This window comes from Labeo rohita, chromosome 8 (genome assembly GCF_022985175.1).
Source record: "Labeo rohita strain BAU-BD-2019 chromosome 8, IGBB_LRoh.1.0, whole genome shotgun sequence".
Taxonomy (NCBI): Eukaryota; Metazoa; Chordata; class Actinopteri; order Cypriniformes; family Cyprinidae; genus Labeo; species Labeo rohita.
This window is the reverse complement of record NC_066876.1, coordinates 6,167,342-6,192,766: the sequence shown is the minus strand read 5'-3', so window position 1 is coordinate 6,192,766 and position 25,425 is coordinate 6,167,342. Positions and strand designations below refer to the sequence as shown.

Here is a 25,425-nt window from a genome sequence, read left to right as displayed (position 1 = left end):
AAGATCATGTGACAGTGAAGACTGGAGTAATGGTGGCTGAAAACTCAGTTTAATATACTAAAACACAAAACAGTTACTTTAAATTGTAAGAATATTTCATGTTGTTGTTATTATTATTATTTCTACTGTGTTTTCCACCAAATGCATCATTGATTAGCATAAGAAACTTATTTAAAAAATTAATTTAAAACTCACTTAAAGTTAATATTTAAAATATTTAAAATATTTCAACTTTATTTAAAAAAATTGTACAGCTTTGTTCGTTTTAATTATCAATCATTCTTTAAAATTCTATATATATATATATATATATAAATATATAAGTATGTATGTATGTTTTATTGCACATAGATACATACACTACTCATATCTGACAGACACTCAGAGGGTGGAATTTAACTGCTTTTTGATGTTGCCTTACCACATGATTAATATTTTAATTGAGACTGGAGAAAGCTTCAGGGTACACACTGTACATACTGTTACATACTGTAACTTCGGGTAAGGAAGTAAGTAGAGGAACTAAATTATTTTCTGTGGTTTCAACGGCATGACATAGATCCTGTCAATAGAGTTAATAGAGTTATTTGTTCCTCTGTTTCTGCCATACGATTGACATCCTGTGGTAACTAGGAATTGCACAAGCTTCAGTCTGGATCCAGAACACCTAAGAAGAGATGATGCCAACCTTTTAGAGGACCTCAGATGATGCCAACCCTGAAACAACATACAGTACTACCGAATTTTGCTACAAGTTTGATTGCAACATAAATTCATTATTGTTAATAGTGTTCATTGTCTGTTTGATCGTCATTAACTGATTTTTACCATACATCTCTGCAATATGTACATCAACTTGACATAGTCACCACTAGTAAGCAGTGTTGGGCATGTTACTTTAAAAAAGTACTTAGTTTGTAGTTAGTTCTCACAAATAGTAACTGAGTTACATCATTATAAAAGTAACCAATTACCAGGGAAAGTAACTACTGTATGATTTTTTTTTTTTTTTTTTTTTAAGTTTCAAATATGTAAAATAACTTGGATGCCTTCAGTATTAAATATGTTAAATGAACGAAATTTAAATAATATTTAATGAATTTTTTAGTTTACTCACCATATATATAAAGCTTAATGGCACAGCTTTTTTGAAAATCTGAATGTACACTTAGCATCAGTCAGTCAAGTATAATATAACATTATTATACGTTTGCATTAAACTTGAGTTATAACTTTAGAATAACCATGTATGAATGCATATTTGCCATATTGACTGAACCTAGGACTGGTGATGGTCCTTAAGATATTGTTTATAATTTAATGTTTCTATAAAAAAGGGGGAAAAACTTAAAATAATACTGAAAAGATAACAAAACTACCACGAATTTTACTACTAATAACAATATAAACCGCACTATGGATTAATAAGCTGCTAGGTTCATGAATATTAATCACGTTGTCTGCGTTCGCTCAAACTGATTTGCTGAAATCAAAACAGGGGTTGATAATAGGAGAGCGCCAGCCAATGAGATTGCCGCTTGCGCGTTAGTTCCGCCTACTACCGGAGAAACCGGCAGTTCTTAAAAGCTGAAGAATTCCTAAGGAACGCCGTTATTTTGACAGGAAAATACAGCAAAAAAATATCGTTTACATGTAGCGTGTCAGTTCTGTGTGGTATATAAGGCTCTCGTTCTGTATGTTTCTTTGCGTGTATGTGACAAAGCGACGGCGAATCGTGAGCCTTCACACTAGAGTTTACGGTTCGTCAAATACAGGTACGCTGCACATCCATTCAGTATATTATAGTACATTATAGTAACGCCACATTTTATTGTCAGTAACGGCGTTGTAACGGGGGAAACAGTAATTAATTTGATTACTCGTTATTGAAAAAAAATAACGCCGTTAGTAACGCCGTTTATTTATAACGCCGTTATTCCCATCACTGCTAGTTATTACTAAATATATTGTAGAAACTTTAATTTTCTGTAAAGCTGCTTTGCAACGATTTGTATAGTGAAAAGCGCTATAAACTTGAACTGAATAGAGTTTACGATAATAATCCTTGAATATTCCCTTGTTATGTTTAGTATTATTTTGAGTGTACAGAAAGTATTTTTATTAAGGTCTTCTGCCTGTCTTCCTTTTTCTCTTTTTGTTTGTCTGTCAAAATAATGTGGCCACTCAAACGGCATACTCATATGTCCTCACAAAACATATCTTCTTTTTTTTTTTTTTACTAAAACGGAATAAAAACACAATATTAGCTCAAAACTAATCCCAGTCCAGCCCATCCAAAATCCGAAGGATGTGGGACTTTTATTTTGAAAGGTCGTCCGTTTGTTGTATACAGAAGTTGCACATGTCTTCACAGCCGCTTTTTCCCATCTCTGTAAGGTAAAGACAGTTTCATACACACAAACAGAAACAATTAATTGGTTAATCGAAATTTGAGCGCTTTCCTTTACTTAAAACGCAAAAGTGTCGATTGTTCATTATAACCTGGTTCGTCAGTTAAATGTGAATAACTGCTGAAGTGATTGTCACTAGTGTTCATGTGAAGTATGTTGGATGTAACGTTATCTATGATACTTAATACAGTTCATACCAAATAAACTGGATGGATTCCCATGGAAATCAATGCACCTGTAGTGCCCATCGCTCAGCACCGAGCGTCCATCAAACTCTGGAAGAGATGGACTTTGAGAGAGGTATAGTAACTTTACCTGCTTGTATGTTTACATATATCATCATGTCACCCCATATTGGTATATCAGAGGATGTGAATTTATGTTTGTAGGTATATGGTCAGCTGCAATGGATGGCGATGGGGAGAGAGTCAGGGCATTTATTAAAAAAGGGGTTGATCCAAATATAAGGGACCAGGCAAACTACACTGCTTTGGTTTGTTCATTTTCTAATTCACCATGAATTCAAATATGAATAATTGTGATAATTTCATAATGCATAACCCATTTACAGATCATCTTTTTCTTCGGAGCAGCACTACGCTAGTCGAGCCGGTCAGCTGTCAGTGTGTGAGTTACTCCTGGACTGTGGCGCTTGTGTGAACGTCCAGACCGGTGGTGGGGCAACCCCGCTTCATAGGGCGGCTTACTGCGGACACTACAGTGTGCTTAAGTTACTGTTAGACCGTGGAGCTGATCCATGTCTGACTGATGATGATGGATCGACAGCACTTCATAAGGTACTACTGCTCAGCATGATGAATTCTTGATAAAAGTGCTTTTTCTAAAGTAGAACTTATGTTAGTTACAAGCAGCAGGCTATTTGATGCTAGTTTCTGAGTGTGTTTGTGATTGTATGTGCACACAGGCTGCTGAACAGAAGCATTTCGCAGTTTGTGAGCTGTTGGTGAACCGCTTTCCATCCTTACGGGATGTGAGAAATCGAAGATCACACACATCTTTCGATCTATGCCCGGACAATGACAATGTTTGGGAGTTCCTGAGACCTAAATGACTTGATCTTACAGCTTGCAATGCTTTTGGTTTTCTCGTGAAAGTATATGAAGTACGTTTTCAAAACCTATGCCTTGTAAATCAGTGTGTCTTTTGGTTGGAATGAGGCATAGTTGCTCAGGTTAGTCTTAAAGGTCACTTTTAATGGAGGAAACCTTGCATTGACCAAGGTTGGGTACAAATGTGTGCAAAAAGCCTTTATTAGGAAGCCTGTGCTTTATGTTTTCGCCAGCAGAGGGAGATAGAGTCCTGTTAATGCAACACTTTATAAGGAAACCCAGGACTGATGCCTCGGAAGAATTTAAATAACATGCCCAGATACTTGAAATTTAAGATGATGGGTTTTAAAATGTTTTGTTTGTATAAACTAGTTACAGTGCATAACAATACAGTTGTCACCGCAGAGCAAAAGGGTAATCCAGTGCAAAGCGTGTTTTGTGTGGTTGTGGCTATTACATCAAATGATGACATGAGTCTGTAAATATGCTTAGGAGCAATATTTGTTAATTATAGCTAGTATCTAATTACTTTTTAGAGTAACTTACCCAGCTCGGATGTTAATGTGCTACCATACTGGTACAACCATACACCAAGTTTATCTGATCTATATTTTTTTTTTTAAATCACAATTGACAGGAAGTAAAGTGGGATCGGGAAAGGTCCTCGGGTCGGGATTCGAACACGGGACGCCCGGAGCGCTGTATGTCGGCGCGCAGTTTACAAGGCTATCGGCGCCGATTAGATCTAATTATTAATTTCAATCATTTCTAGGTGGACACACATATTTTGTGATTAATTGTATTTGTTTATAAAATATAAAAAGGGGTATGATGGAGTAGTTCACCAAAAATATGTTTCATATTTTCACTGTGATTTTGTGTTAAATTTTATTGCAGTAATCTAAATATATTTATTATCGTACAATTTATAACATACCTCTACAGGACGAGTGGGTCTTGAACTTATTTTTATTTTAAATAAATAGCTTTAGCCTTTATTTAGTTCAGTGTTTAGAATACATTTTTCATGCACTTAGCTTCTCATTAATCTTTGGATGCCATCCATTGTTTTGTATTTGTAAAAGCATCATCTGTAAGTTAATTCTTCTTTAATGACCTTCTTTCATTCTACATTGATATCTTCTATAGGTGTCAATCTGTATTTGTTGCTATTATTGGTTGTCTGATAATCTCATTTAAGTAAATTGATTACATTGATTACATTTGATGCCTTTTCAGATGTAAGTTTCAGAACTATATGCATATTCTTTAGTTGTTGTTGCTGCTGTTTTATTTATTTATTTTTTTCTTTATCGTTTTACTTCTAATTCATACTTGTTTTAGCATCTTTAGCATCTTTTTAAACTACACCGGCTATAGTTGTATCCGGGCTAGGGACAGGGTAAATGATTTTTACTTATTTATTATTTTTCATACCCGTAAACATTAATGGGTGTCATTTCCAAAAAAAAATATGACGAACTTGGTAGGAAGATGGTTAGGAGTGAGTTAGAAAATAATGTTCTGACGAGCTTCAAGAGTAACAGGCACCACCGCTCGTCACATTTTCACTGATCTTCGGGCGAGTCGAACGAAGAACGGAGTGAAATCTCGGAGTTATTCGTCTAGTGACTATAGCAAAAGGTGAGTAACAACTGTAAACTCTAACATGTTCGTTTCTAATAAAATATGTGCTTTGCTGTTTTATTGAATTTAAATAATATTGGCCTAGCTGTGTTTTTGTAGTATCCTAACGTTTTTATAAACAACACAGTTTGGTAAGTTACCATATTGATATTTTCTATTGTTCTCTTTTTACAGTACATTGGATCATTTTCATTCCCTCCTGAAATATTCCCTAATGTTTTAATTTGTTTATTTGTTTGAATTATGTAAACCAAAAGATGCCCTAGTTGAAATTAATTTGTTGTAATTGAGTGTTTTCATCGAAAATAATTTTTGATGGCAAATTTGTCAAGTCTTGCAACATTCAGATGTTCTTGTTCCTGTATAATATCTGCACAGACCTAGTTCTGAAGAAAACTTATAAATTGCTTATAGACATTGGCCATCCAACTGGCAAATATTCCTTGTTTGTTTTGCATAGTGCTCAGAGGTAACTCCCAAGTTATACAACTGACTGCTATTTATAAAGCATAAAGTATTAGTTACTAATGTAACGGGACCCCTGTCTTCAAAACGTTAAGGAATGATTTGCAAAAATCAGACAAGCCTAAATATTCTTCTGGGTAAGCAGTTGTTTTCACCTCGTCATGAACAGTGGCCTTTTATCGATGCAAGTGATGCCTGCAGTTCTTTCCATGTTGTTCTTGAGTGTTTTGTAACTTCCTGGATGAGTTCACTCTCACTCCTGAAATTTAGCCATAGAAATTCATGACGAAGGATCTGGACGCCGCAGCAGTGGCTTAAACAACCAGGGGCCACAAAAAGCCATTCATTACTATGTTTGGAAAACTTTGGAATCTGACTTAAACTACAACACATTCACTTTCAGAAGCATACATATTTTTAATGACAGCTATTTGCACAGAAAATAACTTCACAAATGTGTGTTTTAGCATGAACGTTTTTTTGACCTCATTTTTTAAGAAAAACCTGGAAAAGAGAAGCAAGTGGGATTTAGAGGAGAATTGGAACTTTGGAAGAAAAGAGGTAAAGAAAAAGAAAATGAGACAGGAACAGGGAAGAGTTCATCAGCCTGGACATAATATCCTCCCTATGTAATGGCAGCGTGGTGACTCTTGGTTGGCCGGATTTACTTAGAAATAGTCTAAGTAAGCAAAGGTGTGTGTGTGAGTGAGTGTGTCCTAACACTGTGGTTTTCATGAGTTAGTCAGTGCTAATATTTACATCACACAAGTAATTTGGTCCTAAACTAAGCTTTTATATCTTGTGATGTAATTTCCTTCCAGGAACCAGTTGTCTTTTCCCAAAAGGTTATTGTAAATGTTACTCTAAAGAGAAGACATATTTTTATCAATATATTTTTGACAAAACAAATTCTGGCATAGTAATGGTTGTGCAGGTATAGAAAAAATAATAATATAAAATAATGTCATAACCACTTTAGCACAATCGAAATAAACTTAAGTATATCTTCAGTTGAAACTCAGCACTACTTCTACTACAGACTATAAGTATACCATATACCAAAAGTACAGTTGCAGGGTATTTTTATTAAGCACATACGTAAATGTTTTTGTAGCGTACTTAGCACAAAATAAATGAATAAATGTGTGTATTGTGGTGGCTTCTGTGAGAAATCACTCGAAGTCTTGAGTTTTTGAAGCCAGAAGATAGACTTTATTGTCAGAGACAATGAAGCCGATGTAGGATGCAGAGCATCTCCAGTATCTGTGTCTGCACATAGTGTTTCACATAGTCCTTCTACCCCTATACAATGCAACATGTTCAAATTATCTGAATAACTTGATTATTCTCCCACATGCCTCCTTACAGACATGGTCATGATGGTAAACTAACTTAATTACACATTACACTCTTCTCCGGGCCTCTTTATGTTCTTCTGCAGGCCCTCCGTGCATACAAGAGATACAGCTGGCTGAATGGTGTGGTGCTAACAACGTGTCCCTCAATGTGGGTAAGACAAAAGAGGTTGTGATGGACTTCAGAAGAAACTCTGTTGACCACCCCCCACTGACCATCGACAGCTCGACTGTGGAGAGAGTCAGCAGCACTAAATTCCTGAGGGTGCACATTACAGAGGATCTCACCTGGACTACCAACGTCACGTCGCTCAACAAGAAGGGCCAACAGCGCCTCCACTTTCTCCGCCGGCTGAAAAGGGCAAGTCTCCCTCCACCCATCCTCATCGCCTTTTACAGGGGCACTATTGAGAGTGTGCTGACCAGCTGCATCACTGTCTGGTATGGGAACTGCAGTGCTGCTGACCACAAGGCCCTACAGCAGACAGTGAACACAGCTGCAAAGATCATCAGTGCCCCTCTCCCCTCCATCCTGGACATTTTCCTTGCATGATGCTCCAGCAAGGCCCCCAGCATCGTGAAGGACTCCACCAATCCCTCCCACCATCTCTTCCAGCTCCTGCCATCAGGTAGAAGGTACCGGAGTATTAAAGCTCGCTCTGTCCGATTCCTCATCAGCTTTTTCCCCCAGCTCGTGAGAGCCCTTAACACCAATCTCCCTGCCCACCTCTGAAACCATGAAAAAACCTCAACCCACCCCCACCCCCCAAATCATTAAAACTGTTGACAATTTTCCTAAGTGCAATTCTGAGTGTGTTACACACAGGTGAGTGGGCTATACAAACCACCTGTAGTAACACACTTATGCACATTAGACACTTTCTATAAACATTCGCTGCTACAAAGACTCAATAGGATTATATATGTGTATTTGTGATTCTACAAATCTTTTTGCGCTATGTGCTGCTTCCCTCAAAATCTCTCTTCTGCACAATTTAATGCACAAATTATCTCTTTTGCACAATCTCATGTACAAATATCTCTTTTGTAAAACTTCATGTACAGTACTTATGTAAAGTTTTTTTAGTCTCAGTTTGTGTATGTGTAGTCAACTATTTATTGTAGTTATAGTATTTTTAGTATATGTATAGTCAGATGGTTAACTGTTGTATAGGTCTATAATTGGTTTTCTTATACTTGTACTGTTGTATGTTTACATTATGTTTAACTAGTATGTAGCCCTGTATTTCTGCGAGACACTATCTCATTCCACTATCTGCCCACACATGTAGCAGAATGACAATAAAGCTCGACTTGACTTGACTTGATTAGGGGGACAAAATGTCCCCACAAAAATGGCAACATCCAAACTCCTTTGGGACATTTTTGGCCGCATAAGGAAAACAATTTGGAAATCATACTGAATAATGTTTTATGAAAAATCTAAAATAGAAAAAGGTTTTCTGAGAGGGGTAGATTTAGGCTTAGAGAAAATACAGTTTGTACAGTATAAAACCATTTCATTTATGGAATGTCCCTGTCAAATATGAAAACACAACATGTGTGTGTTGTTTTGGGGAGTTGTTGTAGACTCTAACCAATATTGCAATAAAGTATTTATACAAAGAGGAAGCTGGAGTGGTGTCTCTGTAAATGCTGCACAGCAAAGAAGCACTAAAGACTTGACATTGTAGTGGTGAATAGTGGCTGACTGCACAGGACACAAATGTGCTGTCCACAGATTGGGTAAGTTTTTATTATTATTATTATTATTATTATTATTATTACTATTTTTTAAACCACAATTGCGTTAAATGAAGACAATTAAAATAGACCTTTGCGCTTGAAGTGTGATTTTTCTATGTCAGATCTTTGTGGAAAGGGTGCATATCTTTTTATTTATAAGGCTTTATTCAAGCGGTAGAGGGGAGGATGCATCATCTAACCATCCTCAGTTTGACGTTGCTTCTTTTTATGATGTTTGGTAACTCCCTTCGGAAGCAGCGAGAGCCCCTCATTTGATATCTGCCATCATACTCCTCCTTTTGCGACATGTAGGGCTCGCCAGTCTGACACCTTGAGCCGCAGCTCCCATCGAGCAGTGTACGGGCTCTCCCAGTCGCTCTGCCCCCCCCTCAAATTTCTACTCAGCATGCATATTTTGGGGGGCAACTAACAAGTCTGGCTGCTGTCTTAGGCCTTTAAGCTTCTTTTGGGGGAGTTCTCTGGGTTCGGGCCATGTTCCAGGCTCGGAGCCCTCCCCGAGAACAGCACGCCAAAATATGCTTACTGTTTACTCGACCAGATTAGATGTAAGGGTGAACTTGTTAAATGATGTTTGATAACAAAGTTCAGGAGGAGCACGATCAGATAATCAACTAATTTGGCTCAGGTGCAACTCGTCTAGCTAATCATCCAAACTAGCACAAGTCATATATATGCACACAGCCGTCTTACCTCCGTCATTCGACTGTTTTCGGCATCCCCCCTCCACCCCAACTCCTCACTCTTAATCTATCCTCATCCTATACTTGGGATGGGGGGAGTTCTCTGGGTTCGGGCCATGTTCCGGGCTCGGAGCCCTCCCCCAGGACAGCACGCCAAAATATGCTTACTGTTTACTCAACCAGATTAGATGTAAGGGTGAACTCGTGAAGTTATAGTTCATTTCACAGTTACCCATCACATTCTGTTAACGTGCAGGACTGATGCCTCTGAAGAACTAGAATACTGCCATTCTAATGTTTAGGACTTGTAATGTTTTTTTTAAAGAAGCCTCTATGCTCATCAAAGCTGCATTTATTTGATCAAAAATACAGAAAAAACTGTAATAATGCAAAATGTTATTACAGTATTACACTGTAAAATGTTTGGACCAGTTTCAACTTAAAAACAGTTTAGCAGCTGTCTTAAAATTTTAAGTTAAAGCAATTTAAAAGTACAAGTCATTTTAACTCATTTTTTTGTGATGAGTTCAAATGACTTGTAGTTTTAAGTTGATTTAACTTAACATTTTAAGGCAGCTGCTGAACTTAAGTTTTTAAGTTGAAACTGGTGAAAACTTTTTTACAGTGTAAAAATTGGTTTCTGTTTTAATATACTTTATAATTTTATAATATAATATACTAACATAGGGGAGACCAGGTATGTTTGTAACATGGGAAAAGTTGTAACAACACCAATTCCATCTATCAGGGATAAGCTAGGATTCCCATGGTAATTTCATTATTTACCCACTTCCTCCCATATCTCATATAAATGGTTGTCAAGGCTGTAAATATGTACATGCAGATTTTATAAAGAAAAAAAATTATTTTGAGGTAAGAATGTATTTTTTTATTTTATTTTATTTTATTATTTTATTTTTTTGACCAAAACTATATTTTGTTTAGTACTTAAACTGTTGCAGATAAAATAATATAACTTACATTAGAATACATTTTAGATTCCAGGGCAAAATGTGATGCAGTTTTAAACTCAGCTACTGTAGCTAAACACTGGACGACCGGGCTGGAGTAAGCTGTAACACATTTTAGCATTCCTTTACGCAGAACTGAGAACTTTTTGGCAGCTCAAAGCCAATAGAAATGTGGCTAAAATGTGCCCTGGATGGTCTATTACCACTGTTATTTATAATTTATTGTATATTCTTTTTTAATATTAGTGTTTATTATTACCTTAACTTGATGTATGTCTGCACTATGTTTGTATTTTTCTGTACTGGAAGCTCCTAACACTAAGACCAATTCCTTGGCAATAAAGCTCTTTCTTCTTCTTCTTCTTCTTCTGGAATCACCAAGCCTGCACTCTGAAAAAAAAAAAAAAAAAAAAAGATTTGTTACCGTTGTGACTGAGAATGAGAATTTTTTTTTTTTTTTTTTTTTTTTTTTTTTTTTTTACTTTTGTACACTAGAGTTTAGAGTTGAGTGTGTACCCGTAAACATCAATGGGTGTAATTTCCAGACAAAAAAAGATTACGAACTCGGTAGGAAGTTGGTTAGGAGTGAGTCACAGAATAGCAAGAGTAACACGCCTCCGCGCGTCTTATTTCACGGAACTTCAGACGAGTCGGGAGAAGAAAGGAGTAATATCCGAGTGATTCCATGAAAACCAAAACCGTTTTATCTCACGACAGAGAGAGAAATGTGGAGTTTCGTCTAGTGACTGGCTAGAAGGACAGGAAAAGGAAAAGGTGAGTAACGACTGTAAATAGACTCTAACATGTTCATCTGTAATAATATGCTTTGCTGTTTGTGTTTTTGTAGTATCCTAACGTTTTTATAAAAACTCTGATTTTCATAAAGATGCGCAGTAATCCGCATATTGATATTTTCTATTTCTGTTTTCTTTTCTTATCCACTCAAACTACCTTACACCGTGTCTTGGATCATTTTCATTCCCTACTGAAATATTCCCTAATATTTTCATTTGTTTATTTGTCTGAATTGTGTAAATCAAAAGATGCCCTAGTTGAAATTAAGTTAGAGTGTTTTCATGGAAAATCATTTTGGATGGGAAACTTATAATTCTTTCAGCATTCAGGTGTTCTTGTCCCTAATTCTGAAGAGAACACATAAATTGCTTGTAGACATTTGCCATCCATATACAGACATGAAAAAATCTCTGGTTGGTGAAACTGGAAATGACTGCTGTTCAGGTTGTCACAGCACCTCTTAAGTTTCTTTGTCTTCATGAACTGCCCTGAAATACAACTAAAACATAAACAACAGGCATTTTGTTTGGCATGAAAGTTACAGTTCAGTCTGGTTTTGTTTTTGTATTAAATAAATGTGATATTTACCTTTCTAAAATGTTGTACCGAATCATTATACAATTGCAACCAGAATACAATGTTATGAAAAGCTTTGCTAGTAAGTGTTCTAATGACAGCTACCCAGTCACTTTACTGAAATTTCCTTTTTTTCTGCTGAACAGGCAAGACATCTGAGGCTACAAAGGCTACAGTGCTCAGCACTGCAACCTATTATGCAGTAGATATACAGTAAATGTAATGCTGTAATCAGTATTTTTTAGAATTAACCTTGGCATCTGTAATAGTTAAAATGTAGTAAAAGTTTTCAAAAGTGTTCCATATAATATAAAAAAATGAAAAGGAAATCATTGTGGGTAACTGTTGTGGTAATCACCCTCTTTACCATTCAGTTCTTTTCCCAAAAGGATATTGTGAATGTTACTCTAAAGAGAAGACAATCAATACATATTTTTAACAACACAAATGTTGGCATAGTAATGGTTGTGCAGTTGTAGAGAAATAATAATATAAAATAATGTTAATGTTAATTAAAAAAAAATACAACACAAAAAATACAATCATTTCATACTGGGTATACTTCAAATCCATGAATATTTATCCATTTTTTGAAATATGACTTAAAGGAGAAGTTCACTTCCAGAACAAAAATTTACAGATTATGTACTCACCCCCTTTGTCATCCAAGATGTTCATGTCTTTTTTTCTTCAGTCATAAAGAAATTGTGTTTTCTGAGGAAAACATTTCTGCATTTTTCTCCATATAATGGACTGATATGGTGCCCCGAGTTTGAACTCCCCTCCACCCCAACTCCTCACTCTTAATCTATCCTCATCCTATACTTGGGATGGGGGGAGTTCTCTGGGTTCGGGCCATGTTCCGGGCTCGGAGCCCTCCCCCAGGACAGCACGCCAAAATATGCTTACTGTTTACTCAACCAGATTAGATGTAAGGGTGAACTCGTGAAGTTATAGTTCATTTCACAGTTACCCATCACATTCTGTTAACGTGCAGGACTGATGCCTCTGAAGAACTAGAATACTGCCATTCTAATGTTTAGGACTTGTAATGTTTTTTTAAAGAAGCCTCTATGCTCATCAAAGCTGCATTTATTTGATCAAAAATACAGAAAAAACTGTAATAATGCAAAATGTTATTACAGTATTACACTGTAAAATGTTTGGACCAGTTTCAACTTAAAAACAGTTTAGCAGCTGTCTTAAAATTTTAAGTTAAAGCATTTATCATTTTAACTCATTTTTTTGTGATGAGTTCAAATGACTTGTAGTTTTAAGTTGATTTAACTTAACATTTTAAGGCAGCTGCTGAACTTAAGTTTTTAAGTTGAAACTGGTAAAACTTACAGTGTAAAAATTGGTTTCAATTTTAATATACTTTATAATTTTATAATATAATATACTAACATAGGGGAGACCAGGCATGTTTGTAACATGAGTAACAACACCAATTCCATCAATCAGGGATAAGCTAGGAGTCCCATGGTAATTTCATTATTTACCCACTTCCTCCCAGAGCTTATATGAATGTTTGTCAAGGCTGTGAATATGTACATGCAGATTTTATAAAGAAAAAAGAATGTAATTTTTTTTTTTTTTTACCAAAACTATATTTTGTTTAGTAGTTAAACTGTTGCAGATAAAATAATATAACTTACATTAGAACATATTTTAGATTCCAGGGCAAAATGTGATGCAATTTTAAACTGCTAATACAGCTACTGTAGCTAAACACTGGACGACAGGGCTGGAGTAAGCTGTAACACATTTTAGCTTTCCTTTACACAGAACTGAGAAGTTTTTGGCAGATCAAGGCCAATAGAAATGTGGCTAAAATGTGCCCTGGGTGGTTTTACCACTGTTATTTATAATTTATTGTATATTCTTTTAATATTAGTGTTTATTATTACCTTAACTTGATGTATTCTGCACTATGTTTGTATTTTTCTGTACTGAAGCTCCTAACACTAAGACCAATTCCTTGGCAATAAAGCTCTTTCTTCTTCTTCTTCTTCATTGGAATCACCAAGCCTGTTTCTTTTTGTTACCGTTTGACTGAGAATGAGAATTTTTTTTTTTTTTTTTTTTTTTTTTTTTGTACACTAGAGTTTAGAGTTGAGTGTGTACCCGTAAACATCAAAGGGTGTAATTTACAGAGAAAAAAATTACGAACTCGGTAGGAAATTGGTTAGGAGTGAGTCACAAGATAACAAAAGTAACACGCCACCGCGCGTCTTATTTCACGGAACTTCAGAAAGAAGAACGGGAGAAGAAAGGAGTAATATCCGAACGGATTCCATGAAAACCAAAACCGTTTTATCTCACGACAGAAAGAGAACTGTAAATGTGGAGTTTCATCTGTCTAGTGACTGGCTATTATTATTATTAAAATTAAAAGGTGAGTAAAAACTGTAAATAGACTCTAACATGTTCATCTGTAATAATATGCTTTGCTGTTTGTGTTTTTTGTAGTATCTTAACGTTTTTATAAACATTCTAACATTCTTAAAGATGCGCAGTAATCCGCATATTGATATTTTCTATTTCTGTTTTCTTTTCTATTCTTATCCACTCAAACTACCTTACACCGTGCCTTGGATCATTTTCATTCCCTACTGAAATATTCCCTAATATTTTCATTTGTTTATTTGTCTGAATTGTGTAAATCAAAAGATACCCTAGTTGAAATTAAGTTAGAGTGTTTTCATGGAAAATCATTTTGGATGGGAAACTTATAATTCTTTCAGCATTCAGGTGTTCTTGTCCCTAATTCTGAAGAGAACACATAAATTGCTTGTAGACATTTGCCATCCATGTACAGGCATGGAAAAATCTCTGGTTGGTGCAACTGAAATGACTTCTGTTCAGGTTGTCACAGCACCTCTTAAGTTTCTTTGTCTTCATGAACTGCCCTGAAATACAACTAAAACATAAACAACAGGCATTTTGTTTGGCATGAAAGTTACAGTTCAGTCTGGTTTTGTTTTTGTATTAAATAAATGTGATATTTACCTTTCTAAAATGTTGTACTGAATCATTATACAATTGCAACCAGAATACAATGTTATGAAAAGCTTTGCTAGTAAGTGTTCTAATGACAGCTACCCAGTCACTTTTTTCTGCTGAACAGGCAAGACATCTCAGGCTACAAAGGCTACAGTGCTCACCACTGCAACCTATTATGCAGTAGATATACAGTAAATGTAATGCTGTAATCAGTATTTTTTAGAATTAACCTTGGCATCTGTAATAGTTAAAATGTAGTAAAAGTTTTCAAAAGTGTTCCATATAATATAAAAAAATGAAAAGGAAATCATTGTGGGTAACTGTTGTGGTAATCACCCTCTTTACCATTCAGTTCTTTTCCCAAAAGGATATTGTGAATGTTACTCTAAAGAGAAGACAATCAATACATATTTTTAACAACACAAATGTTGGCATAGTAATGGTTGTGCAGTTGTAGAGAAATAATAATATAAAATAATGTTAATGTTAATTAAAAAAAAATACAACACAAAAAATACAATCATTTCATACTGGGTATACTTCAAATCCATGAATATTTATCCATTTTTTGAAATATGACTTAAAGGAGAAGTTCACTTCCAGAACAAAAATTTACAGATTATGTACTCACCCCCTTTGTCATCCAAGATGTTCATGTCTTTTTTTCTTCAGTCATAAAGAAATTGTGTTTTCTGAGGAAAACATTTCTGCATTTTTCTCCATATAATGGACTGATATGGTGCCCCGAGTTTGAACTTCCAAAATGTTTTTTAAATGCGGCTTCAAACGATCCCAAATGCAGTTGTAAACGATCCCAGCCGAGGAAGAAGGGTCTTATCTAGCTAAACGATCGATTATTTTCATTTAAAAATACCATTTAAATACTTTTTATTCTCAAACGCTCATCTTGCCTTGCTCTCATTGAACTTGCTGAAAAACTCCTATCGTAATTTCTCCCTCAACTTTAAAAATCATTTCAAAATTATCCTACATCGCTGCAGAAGTACCGACACAGTCTTTGCAAAGTGAACATGCAAATAAAATCAAACACCCTTAACAAAAAAGGTGAAACAGCGATATAGGATGATTTTGAAGTTGAGGGAAAACATGAGATGAGAGTTTTCGACATACACTAACAGTCATGAACCCGGAAAAAAACAGTCCAGGCAGAGTAAGTCAAGATGAGCATTTGAGATTAAAAAGTATATAAATTGCATTATTTGCATTATTAAATTGGTGCCCAGAGTTTGAACTTTCAAAATGTAGTTTAAATGTGGCTTCCCAAAATGTGGCTTTTAAATGTGGATCCCAAATGCAGTTGTAAATGATCCGAGACGAGGAAGAAGGGTCTTATCTAGCGAAATGATCGGTTATTTTCATAAAAATAATGCAATTTATATACTTTTTAATGTCAAACGCTCGCCTTGTCTTACTCTGCCTGGACTGTTTTTCGGTTCATGGCAGTTAGTGTATGTCGAAAAACTCCCATCTCATGTTCTCCTTCAACTTCAAAATCCTATATCGCTGTTTTACCATTTTGGTTAAGGGTGTTTGATCTTCTTTTCATATTAACTTTGCAAAGACTGGGTCGGTACTTCTGCAGTGATGTAGGATGATTTTGAAATGATTTTTAAAGTTGAGGGAGAAAATACGATTGGAGTTTTTCGACATACACTAACTGTCTTGAACCAGAATACACAGAGTTCAATGAGAGCAAGACAAGACGAGCGTTTGAGTATAAAAAGTATTTAAATTGTATTTTTTTAATGAAAATAACAGATTGTTTCGCTAGATAAGACCCTTCTTCCTCGGCTGGACTCGTTTACAACTGCATTTGGTATCGTTTGAAGCCGCATTTAAACTGCATTTTGGAAGTTCAAACTTGGGGCACCATATCACACTCAAAAAAATATTTCAGCCCTTAACTTAATTCAATTACGTACAAAATTTCCATGCATTTAGATTACGTAGTTTTAATTTAAACAAATCAATTAAACTTAATGTGATTCAAATGCATCAGTCTTACATGAATGAAACAGGTAAAGTTGATGTAATAGTTCCCAGTGTTAAACAAACCCTGCTCAGTGTTCATGTGTTTCCACACTACAGAGTGTTCAAGTAGCATTGACACAGTGTTGGAGTTAAGGAGATCATTATGTCATGATTGACCAATAATGATGAACACCTGTTGTTTACAAGCAGAATCACAGAAGGAAAGAGAAACACAAGAATCAGCCACAGCCAAAGATAAAATTAACTTAAATAAATGAAGACATTAAATCTCTGATTAAACAACTCCACAAACAACATTACAGTTTGACTTGATTTCTGTCATATATCCACAAATATTATTTGAGAACGTCTAAACAGAGGTTTAGATGTTTTATTTTAAAAAATGTTTCATTTGACCTCACCATCATGGCGAACAGGGTTTACTTTAGTTGGGCTCTTGACCCTTGACTTTCTTAGTATAGTTTTTTTTGTTCTTTGGTTGCTGTAATTGTGTTCGTAGAGCACGTTTGTATAGCGCAAAAAAAAAGGGTCCTTATTAAGTGTTCTTGGTTAATTATTATTGATGTTGTAATCATTGTCAAGTAGCCTGATTTGTTGATATTGTTCAGTGGTTTACCTCCTAGTTTCATTACATTTACAGTAGTTGTATGAACTGTTACTATTACTACTTTAAGATCTGTAGTATTACTTAGACACAGACATCAAGAATCAGCATATGAATCTCAACAATGGTGACATTCAACAGCTGCATGCTGGGAGTCATGGGTGAGATTTGTACTCTGCTGCTACCCAGCATGCAGCTGTTTAATGTCACCATTGTTGAGATTCAAATGCTGATTCTTGATGTCTGTGTGTGTCAAACCAATGCTGTAGATTCAAGATTTAGTGTATAAGATGAACATCCATAATAGTTCATACACCTGTTGTAAACATTATGAAAATAATAGACTAACCACTGCATGAGATCAGTGCATCATGCCACTGGATGATAATGATTTAACAAACAATAAAAATTAACCAAAAACACCTAATCAGACTTCTTTTTGGCTTTTTTATTTTGTTGTAATAAATGTGCTTCATACACATAATTACAACAGCCAAAAAAATTAACATAAAAAAATCAAAAGTCAAGAGTCCAACTAAAGTAAACCCTGTTTGCCATGATGGTGAGGTCAATTGAAACGTTAAAAAAAAAATAAAACATCTAAACCTCTGTTTAGATGTTCTGAAATAATATTTATAGATATATGACAGAAATCAAGTCAATATGTAATGTTGTTTGTGGAGTTGTTTAATCAGAGATTTAATGTCCTCATTTATTTAAGTTAATTTTATCTTTGGCTGTGGTTGATTCTTGTGTTTCTCTTTCCTTCGATGATTCTGCTTGTAAACAGCAGGTGTTCATCATTATTGGTCAATCATGACATAATGATCTCCTTAACTCCAACACTGTGTCAATGCTACTTGAACACTCTGTAGTGTGGAAACACATGAACACTGAGCAGGGTTTGTTTAACACTGGGAACTATTACATCAACTTTACCTGTTTCATTTACGTAAGACTGATGCATTTGAATCACATTAAGTTTAATTGATTTGTTTAAATTAAAACTACGTAATCTAAATGCATGGAAATTTTGTACGTAATTGAATTAAGTTAAGGGCTGAAATATTTTTTTGAGTGCAGTCCATTATATGGAAAAAAAAACCTGAAATGTTTTCCTCAGTTTCCTCGTAATTTCTTTACGACTGAAGAATGAAAGACATGAACATCTCGGATGACAAGGGGGTGAGTACATTATCTGTAAATTTTTGTTCTGGAAGTGAACTTCTTCCTTAAGACTAAAGTGTACCTGAAGTATACTTGCAATAGTTCCACTTTCACACAATGAAATAAGCGCTACATCCGCACAATTAAAGTGCCTCAAGCACAAAAGTAGTTGTTCTAATTTAGCAGACTTTACCAGATTAGTATACCAAAAGTACAATTGCAGGGTATTTTTTTATTAAGCACACAAACATGTAAATAAAGCACAAACTAAAAATAAATACATTTTTGCTGTTTTTTTCCTCTCAGTCTCACACACAGTGCTGATGTTTTGGCTGTTTTTATGAATAGCTCAGCATAAAGTATCTTTAATAATGATGATAATGATGATGATGAAGACCATGTTGCTGCTGATCTCAGTACTCCTAACTCAGACTCTTCAGTCCCAAGGCAGACTGGCCAGCCAAGATGAGAGTAAGTCTCTTTTTTTCATAGTATTTGTTTGCTTAGGACAGTTAATTCAGTGCAATTAATTATTTAAAAAGACACCTGATCCATATGTAAATTCTCAAGGAAGGAATATTATTATTATTAAAAGCAATTTAATTTTAAATTATAACAGCCCTAATAAATTTCTTACATCCTGTTCTTAGCGTTAGCCCTGGTTGAGCCGACGCAATACACTCTGTATCCGGGGGACAAACTGGTGCTGATCTGTAAAGATAAAGAGTTAATAGGAAGTGACTTGGATTAAAGACCACATTCCCCTGGTTGACAGATAACATCCACCTGCGCAACTATCAGATGGAGATTAAAATGTCCAGCTGTAGAGCTCTTGTCTGTATGCTTGCTTTGCTCAGGGACCCAACAGCAACCATAAAGAATAATTCAATGTCAACGTTACAGGTGAGAAATTATGATTTGGGTTGATTTTCATATTGTTAACAAAAACAAAATGTAAATTTTACCTAAATTTTGTTCTTGATCAGATGGATTGGCTTCCTTATAAGATGATGAATAAATAAGTCTTTCTTACATCCTGCCAAGCTTTAGTGTTAGCCCTGGTCAAACTGCTCCGTGAGTCACCCTCCTCTTTTAGTCAAACTCTCTGTGCTCTAAACTCTGACTCTCAAAGATCCTCCAATGTCAATAACAGTATCTGTTCCTCAAGAAATTGTTAGGATTTTACTTAAAAGCACAAATTATAACTGGAAATAAATGAAAATGGCACATTTTGTCTAATAAATCACAGCTGTCTTGTGGAATGTGCTGAGCTTTTGTTCATTACACTGAAATTCTTCATTTCTTTATTAGTTTTTCTAGTCCCAAGTGCATTATTAAAACGGTCAGATGGAGCTACACCAGCAATCAGCACCCAAATCTCACACACTTCTGATCTGCAATCACTTTTATACAGTCACTATCCAGGAACGTACTCTAATTGTTGTGCTTTGGATTACTGTTCTAAGATTTTATCTGTTCCTCAGCAATGGCGCCCGTCTGGGCTCAACCTGAAAAGATGAGGAAGCTCTATAATGTTCCTGCCAGCAAAACTGTCAAGTTTCGTTGCCAGGCCAATGGAAACCCTACACCGACACTCAAGTGGCTCAAAAATGGCAAAGAGTTTAAGAAAGACCAGCGACCAGGAGGCTACAAGGTGAGGGCACCTGGATTTGACTGCAGACACAGCATTGAAATACTTCACTAAATTGTATGGACCACTTCTGTGGTACTTTTGTTTCTTTGTTCCTCAATATATTGACAGTTTCTGATTGTTATGTTCTTTGGAAAAAAGCAGCATTAACACTCTCCTTTATTTGCATATTTTATTTGCCCAGTGTGTTTCTCCATGACCTCAAATATTATTACAATTTTATATAACAGTTTTCTCCTGTAATATGTTTTAAAATGTAATTTATTCATGTGATGCAAAGCTGAATTTTCAGCATCATTACTTCAAATAGTCACCTGCGTCATAATTGAGCTGCACATTAGATTTTTTTTTTTTTTTTGAAGTACTTAACCCTTTAATTGTCACTCCCTATCTTGAACATAGACATGATAATGCACTCCAATCCAAAGCTAATTTTTTATCATTCATGAACGAAAACATTTTGTAATATAATTTTGATGTACAATTTCCTTGGAAATGCAATGTCTGATTTTAAAATGGTTTTTTAAAGGATGAATTATGAGATTTTAAGTTTTCAGTTGATATATAATTTCTTAAGATTTCTATTGCATGATAGGGAAAAAGGCAACGAAGAAAGAAAGAACTCCTGTTATGATGTAGATTTTTGAGGTGCACTGTCATGAATTAATCTATTACTTTTCCTACATAATTTGTAACACAAAAGAGTGGTAAAATATCTATTTAGGAGTCTTAGACCTTCCCAACCATATATAGTTTGTCATGATTAGATTAGAATTTATTTGTAATATGGTGAATTAAACTTAGGCCTCCCACAGATGATGACAGTTAAAGGGTTAACTTCTAAATTTCATAAAGATTTTGGCTTAAAAAGAGGCCTGTGTTAGTGGTTATGGGTGGGCCTGTTTCCTGCTGTCCACCGTGAAACACTCTGTTCACTGTTTTTCTTTTTACATTTCATATAATATATAATATAATTTCATATAAAATGAGCACTACACACAGAGCTCTGTTGAAAACCTCTACTATAACAGCTGCCATGATTAACTAATACTGAAAAGTGTTTATTATAGCATTATATTTACTCCCATTGCATTAAAGGTTGAAGCACTGCATTGTACTGTAGGTAAACACAGTTATGTCTCCTGAGCACACAATGATCACAATGATCTCCTTAGTGCAATGAATGATTTCTGCAGTGTCACCAATACTTTCATCATAACTAACAGTAAAAACATGATGTAATTGAGAGACTTGTTGAGCAGTGTAGACTTGCACTGACCTTGACTGCTCCAGCAATTATAAATAAAACAATCTTTAATTGTATATAAAATAATTACAATATAGATAACATGATTCTCATGCTACTAACAGAAACAGTTTGAAATTGATTGTTTAGTGACTCACTGGCTTGATTCACTAATGCATAAACAGCAGTAAAACACTTTTTGACCAAAAACATCTGTAGCCTACATGAGCCCTTACATATGACACCGATCACAGGTCATGATGCTCATGAAATGTGGTTATTCTTATTTAAACTGCCCTTGTACAAAATAAGGACAATCAGTAAAATATTAATTGTAATTTGAAAATGTCTTAAAAAATATTGTGTATATTGTGATACATAAGGAATTGCTCTTTATCTTATTTAAAAAATTAAAGCCCAGTATATATCATATTTTTTACTTTATATTCAGTAATATGCTTCATAATATATAGATGCACATGTAAGGTACTGTGTGTGTGCTGTCTGTGTACTGTGTAAGTGTGTGTGTGTGTACTTGTTTTTGCTACATTGTGGGGACCAAATGTCCCCACAAGGATAGTAAAACCTGAAATATTTGACATTGTGGGGACCGGCCTGTGGTCCCCACAATGTTAAAAAATGATTAAAAATAGTAAATTATGTTTATCTGAAAGTGTAACGATGCAAACATGTTTTCTGTGAGGGCTAGGTTTAGGGTTAGGGTTGGGTTAGGGGATAGACAATATCGTTTGGTCAGTATAAAATCTATAGACGTCTATGGAAAGTCCCCACAATTCACAAAAACAAACGTGTGTGTGTGTGTGTGTGTGTGTCATATACGTTATGAATGTCAAATCTAATTTTTAACCCACCATATAGTCATGACATCCAGTTGTCCAAAAACCCAAAACTTTTCAGTATTTGTTTTCAGTAAATTTCAGTAAATCAGGGTTTTTTGTTATATACCATCACAGATATTTTTATGTATCATATGTGGAAACATGAAAAATGTATTGCAGTTTTTGTCTTCATTGCTATATGTAATTGTTTTTTCTCTTATATGATCAAATACATGGTTTTTGAATATATTGCAGTATTCTGAAAAATATAAGCAATAATTTCCTATAAATGGAAATGTATTATTGAATATATTGCATTATATTTTCCAGTATATTTGCATATTTTTTAGTTTTGCCTTCTAATGCATTTAGTATTTTTCTGCTTCAGTATGTTGAGCTGCAAGAACATTTTGTCTTAAAATCTATAAATGAAGAGTTCAGATTCACTTCTTCTTTCTAATTTTGTACATTATGGTGTCATTTTAAGAGTAATTTTTTTCATGCCCACATGGAATCTGCACTGAATGGATGTCCTGATATGCCTGAAGCTGAAGTATTTCACAGTTCTTATTATATATGTGTATATCTCTATTACTGCACAGGTTCAAAATCACATGTGGACCATCATAATGGAGTCTGTGGTACCAGCGGACAAAGGCAACTACACCTGCCTGGTGGAAAACAGATACGGCAGCATCAATCACACCTACCAGCTGGACGTAATCGGTCAGTAATATTTATATTTTTCTCTAAAATCTGCTTATTGTAAATCTGTTTCTTATAATGAGTTAGTCTGCATGCTAAAGAAGCTGCTTCCTGCACATTAGTGTTTAATGAACAGCTTTTGAATATCCCATTTAACTAAATACTGATTTAAGAGAAGAAAATGCTAATCTGAGAAAGGATTAAAAATAATTTTTTATGGTAATTGGGCTCATTTCTGTGTTGTGTACTTATAATGTGTTTGTATGTGTGTATTATACAGAGTATTCACTAAACAGGCCGATTCTTCAGGATGGGTTACCTGCTAACCGTACAGTAGTGGTGGGGAGTGACGTGGAGTTTGTATGTAAAGTCTTTAGCGATCTTCAGCCTCACATCCAGTGGCTGAAGCACATCGAGGTCAACGGCAGTAGAGGTGGCCCTGATGGACTGCCATATGTTAGACTCTTGAAGGTAAAAGCCATGCAGGTTTATGTTAAACAACATCGGGAAGATTAGGTCCTGAACAGGCTACACAACTTCTTGTCTAGGCCTCCACACTACTACTATCCAGACAGCCAAATCCCTATTATTCTGGACAGTCCCTTCCTGGACAATTCCCAGATTCCTTCTTATTCTGTGGTTCTTTTCTCTATAGACGGCAGGCGTCAACACCACGGATAAGGAGATGGAGGTACTGCAGATCAGGAATGTGTCTTTAGAGGATGCTGGAGAGTACACCTGCTTGGCTGGGAACTCTGTCGGCTACGCTCATCATTCTGCATGGTTGACTGTCTATGAAGGTATCTTTGCTTCTCATGGTACTGTTTTTGTTTGATGGTTTATTCTTCCAGTCTAGCAGCGGCATTTCTCACTGTGTGTTGAATTTGGTCACATGACTGTGATGGTTTTCATAAAATGTCTCTGGTTACGTATGTAACCATGGTTCCCTGAAAAGGGAACAAGACACTGCTTCCTCTAGGCATTGCTTTGGGGAACACCTTCAGCGTGACCCATGTCTGAAGCATACATTCAACAACTACAACATGTTGGCCGGCGACAGCCTATGACGTCACTACCAGCGTGACCACAGTATAAAGGGGCGCCGGGCGAACACATTGTCCGCTTCCTCGTCTGAAGCTTGCGTCCAAAGCATGGCAAGGTGTCTAGAGGACGCACTGTGGTATACCCACACCGCCATGCTGAGGGGAGTGCATGCCAGCAATATAGCGAGCACTAAGTACCAACTCATGACCAAGGGGGTTGCTCCTAGGACGCTTTGACGGCTGATAGTGACATTATCCCCTTTGGCCAAAGGCCTGAGCTGCATACCCTAAGAACTTACCTATTAAGGGCAGGGCTGGAAAGCCCCGGCAGAGCTCGAAGCCTTGGAATCAGAGAAGAGATTCCTTCAAGAGGATATGGCCAGGCATTTGGGACAATAAACCAGAACCTGACGCGTCACCCAGGGGCTACTGGCAGCTCTGCATGAACATGCTCAAAGAAACTGACCAGCAGATCCTTGGTAGCAACACCCTGTTCAAAAAATTTATTGCTAGCAATACATACAGTCATGGCCAAAAATATTGGCACTCTTGCAATTCTGTCAGAAAATGCAGTCCTTCTCTCAGAAAATTGTTGCAGTTGCAAATGTTTTGGTAGTCATATGTTTATTTATTTATTTATTTATTGTTTGTTTGCATTGGAACAACACAAAAAACAGATAAGAAAAGTCAAATCTGATACAATTCCACACAGAACCAAAAAAATGCACTGCACAAAATTATTGGCATCCTTAACTTAATATTTGGTAGCACCCCCTTTGGAAAAAATAACTGAAATCAATTGCTTCCTGTAACCATGAATGAGTTTCTTACACCTCTCTAATGGAATTTTGGACCACTCTTCTTTTGCAAACTGCTCCAGGTCATTCAGATTTGAAGGATGCCTTCTCCCAACTGCTGTTTTGAGATCAACAGGTGTTCTATGGGATTCAGATCTGGACTCATTGCTAGTCATTTCAGAACTCTCCAGCACTTTGTTTGTAACCATTTCTGAGTACTTTTTGAAGTGTGTTTCGGGTCATTGTTCTGCTGGAAAGGCATCCAGTGCCAGAAACAGCAAAGCAACACCAAAACATCTTTGAACCTCCACCATGTTTGACTGTAGGGACTGTGTTCTTTTCTTTGAAGGCCTGATTTCTTTTTCTGTAAACAGTGCAATGATGTCCTTTACCGAAAAGCTCTACTATTGTCTCATCTGTCCACAGTATGTTCTTCCAGAAGGATTGTGGTCTTGTCACATAAATTTTGTGTCTTGCTTGTAGTGTCAGCATATATATAGTGTGTAGTTGTAAGCCACTATTCTTCAACTCCTGTAAAATTATAATATGAGCTAATTGCTAGTTTCCTGTCAATATTTCAGCTTCATCCTCCAGTCCAGCTCCAGCAGTCCTACGCC

The 25,425-nt window shown here is 35.8% G+C and overlaps 2 protein-coding genes across 4 annotated transcripts in view; both read left to right on the top strand.

Moving 5' to 3' along the window:
* The first annotated feature begins 2,322 nt into the window (after nucleotides 1-2,322).
* On the top strand, nucleotides 2,323-5,514 carry ankrd39 (ankyrin repeat domain 39). 3 transcript variants are annotated; one of them, XR_007828222.1, is made up of 6 exons: nucleotides 2,323-2,397; nucleotides 2,602-2,711; nucleotides 2,801-2,904; nucleotides 3,005-3,208; nucleotides 3,337-3,534; nucleotides 4,119-5,514. XR_007828222.1 is itself a non-coding variant. In XM_051116466.1 (5 exons), exons 1-5 carry the CDS (start codon nucleotides 2,363-2,365, stop codon nucleotides 3,481-3,483), a joined length of 600 nt encoding a protein of 199 aa, XP_050972423.1. In that variant the 5' UTR covers nucleotides 2,323-2,362; the 3' UTR covers nucleotides 3,484-5,514. The 3 variants fall into 3 exon arrangements, 1 of the variants encoding a protein (XP_050972423.1); XR_007828221.1 differs by having other exon boundaries at nucleotides 3,337-5,125; nucleotides 5,303-5,514; XM_051116466.1 differs by having other exon boundaries at nucleotides 3,337-5,514.
* A 5,407-nt stretch (nucleotides 5,515-10,921) lies between these two features.
* Nucleotides 10,922-25,425, top strand: part of LOC127169876 (fibroblast growth factor receptor 1) — a 27,507-nt gene continuing 13,003 nt past the window's right edge. Inside the window, exons 1-7 of the mRNA XM_051117542.1 lie at nucleotides 10,922-11,140; nucleotides 18,834-18,998; nucleotides 20,012-20,181; nucleotides 22,866-22,989; nucleotides 23,249-23,439; nucleotides 23,624-23,768; nucleotides 25,390-25,422. Of these exons, the coding sequence (XP_050973499.1) occupies nucleotides 18,899-18,998; nucleotides 20,012-20,181; nucleotides 22,866-22,989; nucleotides 23,249-23,439; nucleotides 23,624-23,768; nucleotides 25,390-25,422 (763 nt within the window). The 5' untranslated portion in view covers nucleotides 10,922-11,140; nucleotides 18,834-18,898. The remainder of the gene's footprint in view (nucleotides 11,141-18,833; nucleotides 18,999-20,011; nucleotides 20,182-22,865; nucleotides 22,990-23,248; nucleotides 23,440-23,623; nucleotides 23,769-25,389; nucleotides 25,423-25,425) is intronic.